Source organism: Athene cunicularia, assembly GCF_003259725.1.
Source record: "Athene cunicularia isolate RWA chromosome 4 unlocalized genomic scaffold, athCun1 chr4_part2, whole genome shotgun sequence".
NCBI classification, from domain to species: domain Eukaryota; kingdom Metazoa; phylum Chordata; class Aves; order Strigiformes; family Strigidae; genus Athene; species Athene cunicularia.
This window is the reverse complement of record NW_020799099.1, coordinates 3,973,958-3,987,556: the sequence shown is the minus strand read 5'-3', so window position 1 is coordinate 3,987,556 and position 13,599 is coordinate 3,973,958. Positions and strand designations below refer to the sequence as shown.

General features: G+C 38.1%; 1 protein-coding gene across 1 annotated transcript in view; it reads right to left on the bottom strand.

The window, feature by feature from the left end:
- Positions 1-276: 276 nt before the first annotated feature.
- Positions 277-13,599, bottom strand: part of TRPC3 (transient receptor potential cation channel subfamily C member 3) — a 37,144-nt gene continuing 23,821 nt past the window's right edge. Inside the window, exons 5-11 of the mRNA XM_026847592.1 lie at positions 13,357-13,590; positions 10,946-11,210; positions 8,777-8,972; positions 6,799-7,008; positions 4,681-4,764; positions 3,576-3,651; positions 277-1,039 (exon numbers count right to left, since the gene is read on the bottom strand). Coding sequence (XP_026703393.1) covers positions 897-1,039; positions 3,576-3,651; positions 4,681-4,764; positions 6,799-7,008; positions 8,777-8,972; positions 10,946-11,210; positions 13,357-13,590 — 1,208 coding nt within the window. The 3' untranslated portion in view covers positions 277-896. The remainder of the gene's footprint in view (positions 1,040-3,575; positions 3,652-4,680; positions 4,765-6,798; positions 7,009-8,776; positions 8,973-10,945; positions 11,211-13,356; positions 13,591-13,599) is intronic.

Sequence of the window (13,599 nt, the reverse complement as noted above, 5' to 3'; positions counted from 1 at the left end):
CGCCAAGGCAGCCGGCCCGGGCCGAGCGGTGGCTGCCCGGTACCGGGCCCCACCCGGCAATTCAGACTGTGGTGCCGAACCACCGGGACGAGAGGGAGGATCAGTAAAGTAGGAATATTTTATTTAACAACGAAGCGTCGGAGGCATTGTTTAGAACAGAGTAACAAAATACCAGCCCTGCACCGAGTCCGAGTTTTAAAAAAATCATTTCTACCACATAAAGAGTAGCTTTGGACTGAGTTCACATGACCTTCCAGAGTTGTTTGGGTTTTAAAAAAAAAAATCTAATCCTTCCTCTAAGTAAACTGAATTAAGAAAGGGTAGTTGTGGGTATGTGTACAGACATCCATGTTAGTGCTACTACAATTACATTCACACTTACCTGATTTCCATTAATTCCTTGTAATCATACCATGAGTTCTCAGCTTATACACATTACTAGCATCACTAATAAAGGACAAAGATTTCAAGTAATTTTCCACTGATTTCTAGTTGATTTATGGTATTATTAAAATCCTATTCATACTCAGTTGCTGCAAGGAACAGTACTACGCTGTATCTTATTTTCATTTTTTCTGGCAAATTTAGTGCAATTTAGAATTCTCAATATGTATTCATAAACCTGTTAAAATATCAGCAATTCACACCATTATACCTTTTTAATGCATAATGCAAAAAAAAAATTAGAATATTTCTTGCTTTTAGACAATTAAAATTAAGAGAGTGATCATTCTGTGGTGAGTTAATAAAATTTCCTAAGACTAAATTCCAGAGAAGCTGTACATAAAGTTATTTAGTGCTAAAAATCTACAATACATTTTTCAAGTATAAGATACTGAAATATTATTGCCAATAAATAGTTGTGCTGTAGTCAAAGCCATGGTTTCTTTGTTGACTCATTCACATCTCAACATATTAGGATTTAATTTCTCACTGAGTTTATGTATTAAAATTGCCAACTCTTCTGTTGCTTGGGACTTATCTTCCAAAAGTTCGTAGCGAAGACTGGAAATATCCTGCTTGATTTCCTTTAATTCACCTGTATTAATAATTGGAAGAAATGCTCATTAGCAAAGTTTAGAATTCGTTCAATACTGTTCTGTTAAGTCACATCAGTACATATTCTAGATTATTATCTCAAAATATTGATGAGAGCAGGTACAGGGGTGGGGCAGGAGACTTTACCTCCTCTTCATTCTCAATGAGATGAGTGTGTCTCCACCCCTAAAGGTATTTTAATAGTCCACTGAATTCTAATGTTGTGCTCCACGTGTACACAGAACATCAAAGTTTCAGAAAGCGCTTTACAAAGGTTAATGAATTAATCACGGCAACACTGCTGAACAGCTGGTAAATATTAGTATCCCCCATTTATATAGAGAAAAGGCAGAGATTTTTTCTGAGGTGATGTGCCAAGATCACACAGGAAAAGTGTGGCAGAGCTGGCAATAAAACTCACAGCTTCTGAGTCTCCTCTTCCTTACCAACATCCTTTGAATTAGAAAAAGTCAACCAATTTAAAATTATGTTACAATTTGACACAAGTACAAAAAACACATTTAAAAGAAAACAACTGTCAAGGCCAGCCTTGTAACAAGCAACGGCATGTTTTCCATTATAGGATATTCAGTTCAAGAGCAGAAGCTTTTCAAAATCAAATAATTTCTTCCAGCAAGTGTGAGGTATGTGAATTCTTACACAGTATCCACTGCAGGAAATTATTTGTCACGTATGAAATAAAAGACTACAAAACAATACCTAAATTCTTTAGTGATGCAGAACAAGGAAATGTCCCTAGACTTAGTTTAAAATAGCTGCAGTACACAAGAATACATAAACTTTCTATTTAGACTATATCAGACTTCAAAAATTACGTTCAAAGGCTGGGTCTAATCTTTGGGTACCAATGAGATGGGCATGATGCAGCTGAAGACTGAGGTTCAGGGGTTAGCTGACTTGCTCAGAGTGGACCTTCCCCTACAAAATTGGTGATAAAGCAAGAACCACAATGTCCATGAACCATGCAGTTTCTGCACTGTCTTGCTTATCTAAACACATATATGCCAATACCAAACAGGTGTTGGGGAACTGGAGAGACTTGTATGCCCCTTGGCACTGTTGGTGAGAGAACAATCTTTTCATCAGTCACTAGGTAGACAATTTCCCCATCATAGAAGAGAACAGGAGAAAAGCAATGAGAATTCAGGAGAGAGGCACACTGACAGGAAGACAATTTTAGAAGATTCTCTGCTGCTTTTGTCATGAGCTCAGCTCTGTACAGGCCCCTAAGGATGGGGAAGACTTGGGAGAACAGTCAACGCACAATGCTGCCGTTTGAAGGCACAGAGTGGGATTTAATCGGTATCCTTTTCTACTCCCTGCTTCTTGCTGCAAAGAATTACAGGAAAGCAGAGAGTAACTAACAAGCAAAGTAAGCGCTATGCTGAGCGAGCAGCCTGTTCAGGCCCTTCACATCACATATGCATGCCACCACCCGGTGCTTCCATGTCAGTAAAGGCTGTTCTGATCCCAAGCTGTTCATCACTGCACAGCAGCTGGAGAGCACAAGGCCGCCAGCAGAGTGGCTTGAGTAAGCGATCCTGGTGCACTGAAACCCAGATCAGAAGTACTTACGGCTAAGCAGGTATGTTTTACTGCTGGCAGTAACATATTTCTTACTGTCTGAACCATGATAGTTATAACCTCCAGCCTACTGGGAATAAAACCACTACTGGGGTGTTACATTTCCAAGAGCAGAGTCAGCCCTGGAAGGGACATCATTCTGTTGCCTGATAACCTTTTTAGCTAGAGGGCAGAGTAACTAACGCCCCTTGTTGTACACACCTGTATTATTTTGTTTAGGGACCTGCCCAGAGCTCGAGTTTCTTTTTTGGCCCGTAGGCCTGTGTTTCACTCCTGGAAGCTGGACAGCATTTGTCTTACTCTCATCCCAATGGGGAGCTGGGGTGTGCACCTGGAGCAGGCACCCCATATCACTACTGGGGATCTTCTGCACTGTCAGCAGACACCAAGCTCAGATCAATCGTTTCTCAAAAGATCTCCAGTTGCACACTGAAACAGTGCCTACAGTTGCCATTTTTCTCACCATGCAGCTAACTCTATGCAGCTTTGTTTAATAATGTGCAACTTCACAGATGAATATTCTACACAGCTTTATGAAGGAAAGTAATACCACTAGTTCATAGTGTAAAGTGGTAAATTGTGTGGTCAGCTGAATGAAACAGAGAGAAAGATGTCCTGCAGCTCTGACTAGGGCTCTGGAAGTCTGAACACGGTGGCTTCCTCACAAATTTCCTCTATAACTGTGCATCATGTCTGTGCTCTACTCTTCCACCTAAGCGGCCCATAATATTTCTCAGTTCTACTTCTTTGGTCCTATTCATCCATTTTTGTTGTCACAGGTATACTTCCACTACTATCTATCTGAGTTCAGTGCATCTGAAGTATAAATAAACCCTCTTTTTACCTGAAACCTCCATGTACCACCATAATACCAGTTCCTAAGAGGTGACAAAAACTGTCTCTAAATAGTGCAGATGCAGTCTCTTTCTTACCTTCATTTACTTCATCATTTTCTTTGTCCACTTGTGCTTTCAGAACATAACGTTTTATCAGTCTTTTCATTATTTGCTGCCAGATGAAAACAGTTATATCATCAGGTGAGAATTTATAATTAAACACTACTCACTTTTTGTTCTTAACTATTTCCCTCACATCTGTTTAAGCACAAGAATGAACAGCCCCAGATCAAGCAGTTGCCTCATATGGGCTTTTTTGGCAGCACGCTAAGATTCACCATTACAATAAAGCACCTTCCTCATCCAATTACCTCTTTTTTTACAGAACACCACTACTTTTTGTAGGGAACAGGACAATAGGAAAATATGTCTACACACACCTAATTTAGGCTTTAAATATGTTCAGAATAGGTCTACTCTTTGTTAAATGCAGTTCATATGTAAAAGGATATATAATAGTAAGAGATAAATATCTTAAAAGGACAGAAAAGTTGAGATTTTACAATATAACAGTGCAATGTCAGCTGTAAAGGATTTATTAAGGATATCTATTTTTATTCTGTAACTGTGTTCCTTGTATGTACTCATATTCTTGTCCTGTGTTACCATACCTAATCTAATGTAGCTCATCTAACAGAATTTGCACAGGTGCATTATACACTTTCAACACTTTCACTAGGGGAACAAGAGCTCCTATTTAGTCTTTTATTTCTGAGCAGGAAAGATGACAGGAAGGTAATATCTGACAGACTCCTCTTACCAGAAAGGAGCATTCCCATCTGCAGGAATGCTGAATGTCACATCTCAAATCACAAGGAGAAAGGAAGGGAAAGCAATGATAACCTAGCCAGCTCAATGCTTTCACCACATCCCTTCCCCAGAAAACAATTACAGATGTTTGCTTCTCACACTTTCCAAACCAGGACATCAAAGGAAAATATAAGTTTTGTATGGGCTAGTTTTTAAACACTTCAAATAATAGGGCTTAAACAATAACTGTCTTTTTTCCAGTAGCATCCTGGAAATAAATTTCTACAGGTTTTCTTTATCTGGTGAAGGCAAAATGTACTTGAAATACAAATTCTGCTAGTACCTTCACACAGTTCTATTACTCAAAACAGTGACCACTGTATGTACTTACCTGATAGCGTGTCGGCTGATTGAGAATGCTGTTAAAACTGTGTGATTCAAAAACTCTGGAGTTTGACTGAGTAAAAAGGTTTAACTAGGAAGAAATAGAACAAAATTAAAACATATTATGAAACTCACAGTTAGAATTCAGCTCCATTTTTTTTTTTCTTGAAGACATCTTGGGGATGTCTCCATAGCCACTATATCTGAGTATTATTTCCAATAAAATGAGATTTGCCTTGACTTATTTGTTGGTTTGGTTTGGTTTTTTTTTTTAAACACTGATAATTTTAGCTATCCACTTCACAGCACAGCTTCAAAGCAAATGTGCTTGCACAGCTGAGGAAAATAATGAATTACGACTTGGAGGCAGGGATGAGTGGCCAGAGTAAGGAGACACTCCCTGAACTGGCTTTAACATAGTTGTTATGGATCTGCACTCTTAAGCATACTTTTAACTATAAATACATGCTCAAAACTATTTCTGCTTAGTTTGAAGTGGTTTTTCAAAGCACCATTTTCAGGAATAGCAATACATTTAGAAAAATGGTCATTGTTCAATTATTCAAGGATCATGAGTTTTCTGCATGGCCAACTAAAAGTCACTGAATCAATGACAGCTGACATCTCCAGTGGGGTAGGGGGAGAAAACTAAAGCCAACCTGCATCTATCTAGTAAGTCTGATGCTTTCTGTAACTGTCGTGGGGTTTGTGCCTATACTGCATACAGTCTGCCACTTAAGCTGGGCCACTAGTGGGCTATTTTTACCTACTCCAGGTTGCCCACCTTTTTGTGGGCACTGAGGTATTAGCCCAGCCACCATTTTTATTAGGGAGTGGGACAGGAGTTACCTTTGCACAGTAATACATAGTGTGCTAGCTCAGCCTGACACAGAGGAGGCTGTGGGCTTCCTTTCCCAGAGAAAAATAATTTGGTTTGTAGTTCAAGAAAACTAGCTCCACCTGACCTGCCTCAGCAGTGACCCAGACAGGATTTTGGTTCTTCAATGATTTACAGTCTGATGGCATACTGCTTTATGATATGCAAGCACTACTGAAAGTTTTGTTATGAAAGTGTATTTCAGGGTGTTGAGATGTCTTCGTTTTGTTTTTTTAAACATGTTCTGTACAGTGACTGGAGAGAACTAATGAAGTTCAGGCACTCAGAGTACTAGAGAGCAAAAGATGAGCAGTCAGCACCAAAAAAGTGCTTGTAGCTAAACTGATTTAAATTGACATTGACTTGTGTCTACTTTCACTACCTACAGAAAACCGGAGAAAATATTTTATTTGCTGAAGTACTACCAACAGCTCAAAAGTCCGAGGCTCCAGAGATCTTTCAGAAAAGATGACTAGACTCAACATTTCTGATAATTTACAGTAAAACAAATAAAAATTATTTTCAACTTATTGCTTTCAGTCTTTGTAATACACAGGGTCTTGAGCCTAACTTTTAGAAAAAGTCACATGTATCGTCCTTATCCCATCTGTGCCCCAGTTTGCCATCAGTAAAACAAGGGGAAGCGTTCTCTAATTCTCACAAGGGCATCATGACACTGCATTCCACTTACATTTGCAAAGAACATTTAAGTACCCAAATTTAGAATGCCATGGAATTGCTGAAGTTTATTATTACCACCCCCCCCCCCCCTTTCATGTTGCCTTCTGTTGAGAACACAGGTTTTGACAGTAGGAAGTGAATACCACACTGACCACACTTTGTCCTTTTCCTGTCCTAGTGAAAGGGAAAGTTTCCCCTCCTTACCCCCCCACCATTTTTTTTTTTTCACCTTGAACTAAAGGTCTTTCTAAGGGAGGTTGAAAGCATCTTTATTAAATATTTAGGTCACTCCTTGTGGGAATTATTTCCGTCTTTAAATACTCATTTATTTGTTTTAATTGTGTTTTTCCAGTCATTGGATCTTGTTGTCCTAAGAAAATTTACACCTATTTTTTACTTTTATGCAGTACATTAGGCAGTCTGAAAACAAGTCTATGAATATAAACGTTTGACTAATTACCATACTATCATCAGAAGCACAGATTATATACTAAAACTTAAAGGAAAAGAAGGATGCTGGAATGAATACACAATTCTTCATTGCAATTACAAGATTTCAGTACCTACCCTAGATTTGGAATTGCCCATTCCCATTTCAATGTCCTTCTGTAGCCGCCTCCTCCTGCACTTAGAAAAGTTAATGATCCTCATGATGAAATAGAAAAAAGATTTGGGGCTTGGAACAAGACTGAACGGTGGAGGTAATGTTTTTCCATCATCAAAATACGATAACCAAAGTTTAGAACGAGCAAACTTCCACTCTACATCACTGTCATCCTGTGTTAAGATATAAAAACAGGTATGTGCTTCGTTTTTATGAAATGCAAAACTTCTTCCAAATGAAACTTCTTTTAAATATCAACCCTTTCTGGTTTTACATAAAATGTTATCCCTGTAGTTCTGCAAAAATGCAACTAATTTATCAAGTCTGTTTTAACTAAATTTCTGCTGTCTTTTTATGGCAACATCTCATTGATAACAGTTAAAACATGTGAACCATTCAAACAAGTGTTATTTTTACCCTGAGAGAAAGCCTGCATATAAACTTCTTGCTTTTTAAAGTGGAACTTCGGTTTTTTTTTTTTAAAGTCTTGGTTTTCTTATTAACGTGGTCACGTGAATTTGGTACTCACATGAGTGATGAAGTATTAACTTCAAGGCAGACATAGTTTAAAATTATAGTACTCACAGCTTTTTACATAACCATGAAAAGTAACTCTGATTTATAATGGAGTACAGAAAATACAAACTTTGCTGTCATGAAGAAATCATGTTAAAACTGACAGACTGATTTTGTCCTAATACATTCTTACTGAAGTATTCCAAGGCTGGGCTTGGTTTACTCCAAAGGTGAAAAGTTTATTATAACTAGTTTTCTTATGCTTAATTCCATGACATTTCCTAGAAGTCACTGAAAATACTGTAAATGACATATCCATTTGTACACTATGTATTAATCTTCTTTTTTTACCTGCTAGTGTGGGTGCGTGCTTGCATCTATGTGAACATAGTACTCTTCGAATAATATCAGAACTCATGGTCTGAAAAACTGGCACTATAAATATACTTTTACTTTCATTTCAGCACTTGGGATTTACTTTTAAAACACAAGTATCTTCTCTACTTAAAATTTTCTGATTTTTTTTTTTTTGAGCTGGATGCTAAATAATTATTTTAAAAAATGAAGATACTTTGTCATCAAAATGAAATTCAGATAAAATATAACTCTTTTAATAAGCAATGCAGCGAATAACTTTGTGTAAAATTCAAGTACTCATTCAACAGAGCCATTTGGCAGATTTGGAGAAATACTGCCACTGTGTTTTCCAGTCATATGACAAAACCCAGTAAACCCAGAATCAAGTTTTAATATTGTACCTAAAGTGGGAAAAAGTGCATACTATACACAAAGCGTGTAAGCATTGTGAAGTAACATTCTGTCACAACAATCTTGAAGATCCTGTATCATACTCTATGTACAGAGGCATATAAATGTAATATAAAGTATGTCCATGTATCACTGCTGTGTGTAAGTGTCTTAACTCCTGCACATTTAACTAAAAAGTTTGAGGACTGGAATTAAAAAACAGATTTCCATTAAAGACCACATCAAAATACATTTAATCCATATCCTAATGATCTGTCACAGACTGAGTTGCACTGCATTAAGAAAACATGCAATAAACATCCTAAGGGAACTGGGAACAAACGACCCATGTCTAACATGCTATGCCCAGTAATTTTGTTTTTTACTTCAAAGCAGTCTTCATTTGAATATTACATTAGATTTTAGGATTTCTGGATGGACAACATCTCCTTAGATGCTTAATCTGTGGCACAAGATGAACTAATTGTTCGGATCCTATAAGGTTCTGCAGCTTGGCTGGGTTGTTAGATAAAGTCAATCCAGGAACATGATGTTTTTGTTATCTCCTTTACCGAAGTACTCTCTTCACTGTACTTTCGCATATCAAGATGTGCTCACTGAAATAATTCCCAATAATTCTGCCCTTTTTCAACATAACAACTAGAGAACAGAGCCCACCTCAATTTCTTGATATGAACTGTTGATCATAGCGATCAGCATGTTGAGCAGAACTACCACCATCGTTACATTGTATATGCCATAAAGAACATAACCAATGTTCTCTATGAACTTATGATCATATTTGAGGACAACAGAGGTTACTTCAGACAAGCCAAATATTGACCAAAATAAGGTCTTGAAACTTTCTTCCACTCTGTAGGGAAAAAAAGAGGAAGGCATTATTACTAACTACACAAATAACTAAATAAGTTGTATTTACAGTAAGCGATAAACAATCTCAAGTAATTTGTCTGTGAACCAGGTTTGTAGAGCACTGATCAAAACAACAAACATGCAAGAAAATATTTTTTACAGCATGTTCAATTTCTCCAGTGCTCCACCTATGCACCATATATAATATAGTTCTAATAATACATGCAAAACAACAGTCCAAGAATTAGAAAGGTATTACATTTCCAGGTTGTGAGAGGAAGCATATTCTCATCTCTTTATTTTCCAGTTTAACTCTGCAGGGGGCAGACCTTCCCTATTCTAATAAAGCTAAAAATGGGGCTGATGGGAAGAAAACTGCTGCACTTCTTTCAAGAGCTTCTGATTAAACCTTCCATTAGGAAAAGGGCTCTCGGAATTGGGTAGCAGCAGGTTCAGCAACAACACTGACAAACTAAACAGATTTCAAAGGATTTCTTCAAGACTTGCTGAAATCAGTAGGAGCCAGGCAATTCAACAAGAGGCAGGCACCTACATACACTTAAGGCTCTGGGTCCAGGACCCACTGCCTCTGTGTTCTTGTCTCCATCCCACAATCAGGATGATTCCTGATGCACTGAGCTGCCAAGGGCTCTCGGACAGCTGCCAGACAGCTCTTCAAGCCTTCAGGGCCTTCAGGAGCGGTTCCTTTTCAAGCTGCTCTCTGTATGCTGCCATTCCTCTTCACACTCAGGAAATACTGCTACAGGCTGACTTGTCATGCAGTCAAGAGACAGCTCACTGCAAAGCTCTACCCTGTCTCACTGAGAGCTGGGCTAATGAATGCAAGCTAAGAGATGATGACATTCAATAAAGATTTTGATGTGCTTTCCATTGTGCCCTACAGGATTTACTGGAAATTATTTCTTCCTCAGTGCTGCCAAAAAGTTAACCAGCAGACAGCTGTATTTTAATAAGTATAACTAAAGTACACCAGTACACATATCTTGAATTACCTGGTTTAACACTGATAAATGATTTAAAATGCAAATAATCTACAAATGGATGTTTTTTTCCAGCAAAATAACACTGCTGTGTAAGAAATTAATATTAATAAGCATTCAAATATTATGCACACTAAAACCTGATATGAAATACTGTAACAGAAGTATCATTATATTTCATTATTTATCTAAAGAAAAGACAATGATTAAGTGCAAAAATCAGGCTCAAATTAATGAGGCATCATGGAATCAATTAAATGAACATACAGAAGTTTTTACAGAAGTCATGTCTCCTGCAGAAATTTGGGAGAAAATAAAAAGTTCTGAATTTCACTGTCCTATAGCATTACTTCTGCTTTGGAACATCCTAAATATTTATCACTTCCAGCATCACCTTGCTTCAGGAAGTAAAAAAAACAAGCAAACAAAAAACTTCAGGGATTGTAGCAAGCAAAATGGATCCAAAAGAGTCCAATGCAGTTCACAGATTTGTTTCAGTACTGGTCTAAGAGAAACGTGTCATCCACAGAATCACTATTGCCGTTTCTTGACAAATTAAGTATATTTGGAGGCCTATTATTGGCATCAGTTAAATCTCTCTGCGTATTAATTAGGCCTAGAAGAGCCCAGTTAAAGATTACAATTCTATTGACTACTTTGGGAAAATGTCATTCAGAAGCTATCAGTAATGTTTTCTTGCAATTTGGTTGCCCACAAGTCTGTCTGATTAACATCATATACAGGTTAAACTATTTTAGACTGCAATGAAAGCTTCCATTACACAAGTAGGAAAGAATCGGTCTTTTGTATTCTCCTTCCTAAGGTTCTGAGATAACTGATTTCCCACTGACTTCAGGTGTGTTCAGTTTTAACGCTAGGAGAGAGCACATAATATCTCGCAGACATTGCTACCTTAGTGAAAAACCTGAAAGTTTCATATTGGCTTTTTACTTGAACATAACTTCATACTTACGTTGTAAAGGCTGGGTTTAGTTTAGCTCCAAGGTAGTAAGAATACAGTATGAACATTCCAATCATAAATGCAAGAAATACCATAATAAAAAGGACCATAAACTTGAAGATGTCCTTAACAGTCCTTCCAAGTGAAATCTGCAAGGGTCCAAAACTCTCATTTGCAGGCAGGATATATGCAATCCGAGAAAAGCTAAGAACAACCGCAATTGCATAAAGGCCTTCAGATATTATCTGAGGATCAGATGGGAGCCATTTATCTCTAGCTGGAAAATATGAAATATAGGGGTAAATATAAGGATTTACTCATTTATCACAAAGTTGAAAAATAAATATTGATAGGATTTTTCCATGAATGTGTCTGAATTTAGTTGACACAAATATTTGAAGAGTCCATTAGTTGCTACTCTATTCCTATTTCCTTTAAGTCACAAATGATGAACATAAGTTATATTACCTTTTGCTAGAAGAAAAACTGTATTTCAAGAAATATGACATTTTCTTCTGCAGTTTGCATTTTAACCTGAACTATGTAACAATAAGTAATTCCTTATCGCTTTTCTTAACACAACTGTACTATTAGCTATCTTAATCAGCACTACGCTAAAGCTAACAATCTATTCGTATTTTGTGTTTTATTGATGGGAAGTTAACGGTGTTGTCTGATAAACAATTTCATTTATTAATCACAACAAGCTTGCCATTGTTACAAGTTCAGGATATAACCTAGTTCCCATTGAAATCATGAAGATTTTTGCCACTTAGGTCAATAGAAGTAGGATCATGGTTTTTACACAAAATATGCACAGAAACAACTGAGTTATACATAAATTCATAAGTTGTTTATTATGTGAATTAATGCACTATCTTAGCAAAATAACACTGAATCACAGAATCACAGGTTGGAAAAGACCTTGAAGATCATCCAGTCCAACCATTAACCTCACACTGACAGTTCCCAACTACACCAGATCCCTCAGCGCTATGTCGACCCGACTCTTAAACCCCTCCAGGGATGGGGACCCCACCACCTCCCTGGGCAGCCCATTCCAACGCCCAACAACCCCTTCTGGAAAGAAATGCTTCCTAATATCCAGTCTAAACCATCCCTGGCGCAACTTGAGGCCATTCCCTCTTGTCCTATCGCTTGTTACTTGGTTAAAGAGACTCATCCCCAGGTCTCTGCACCCTCCTTTCAGGGAGCTGTAGAGGGCGATGAGGTCTCCCCTCAGCCTCCTCTTCTCCAGACTAAACCCCCCCAGTTCCCTCAGCCGCTCCCCGTACGACCTGTGCTCCAGACCCTGCACCAGCTCCGTTGCCCTTCTCTGGACACGCTCGAGTCATTCAATGTCCTTTTTGGAGTGAGGGGCCCAAAACTGAACACAGGAATCGAGGGGCGGCCTCACCAGTGCCCAGTACAGGGGTCAGATCCCTTCCCTGTCCCTGCTGGCCACGCTATTGCTGACACAAGCCAGGATGCCATTGGCCTTCTTGGCCACCTGGGCACACTGCTGGCTCCTGTTCAGCCGGCTGTCAATCAACACCCCAGGTCCCTCTCTGACTGGCAGCTCTCCAGCCACTCCTCCCCAAGCCTGTAGCGCTGCTGAGGGTTGTTGTGGCCCAGGGGCAGCCCCCGGCATTTGGCCTGATTTAAACTCACACAGTAAGGCCATACTCATACACTGAACTAAAATGTGTTTCATATTAAAATACTATGTGTTTCTAAATGTGGATGTACATGCGTACAAATTCAGATTGACTATATAGCAATTAACTTAAATAACCAAGTCTAATAATATAATGAAGTTCATAAAGCATGTGCTAAAATATACCATCAGCAGCAAATACAGCCTTTGCCGGTGTTGCAAATAGAGATTCATCATACATTTAATTACAATTTCTGCACTGTAATAACTATTTAGTACTTTTATTGTATTTGAGCAGATCTTCACTGGGCCAGCATCCTTCCTTCAGCAGCAAATATTGTTAGATCTTTACAAATACAACTAACTATCAAACAACTGAACCACCAACAAAAAAAATTCATATCAAAATTTTATCTGCTGTACACTAAGCCAAAAATAAAATATAGCTTGCAAATGTTTAAAATCAAAAGGTTCAAATTTAGCTCTAGGATAAGCAGTTACAAAAAAATTATGGACAGCTACATTTGAACTGATTTTGTCCTTCTGCCTATTGTTTGGTTGTAATATATTAGCAAGATTATTTGTCAAATTAGTGTCATAACCGCTATTGTTTAAACAGTATAGAAAGAAAATACTGAGGCAAAAGTGGTTAGAGAATGCTATGAACACAAACACATTCAGATATTTATCTTAAGGCTTCACAATGCTAGTGCATCCTACCAGTTTATCTATGTTCAGAACTGGGTTGCAGAAAAGTTAAACTCACCGTAAGTAAAATATTCTATTTCTGGAGGAAGTGTGACCTCAGAGAGGTCATTCTCCTCAATATAGTTGTCCACATATTGTTGTGCTTTTGTGGCCTGCAGGAATGCCAGAAGCCTCGCTGTGAAAGCAGCAATGAAAATAGACAGCATCCCAAAATCCAAAACATTCCATAACTGCAAAATATATTCCCTGGGTCCTTCCAGCCACAGCTCTTTGCATTCTGACCACATCATACCTGCAACAG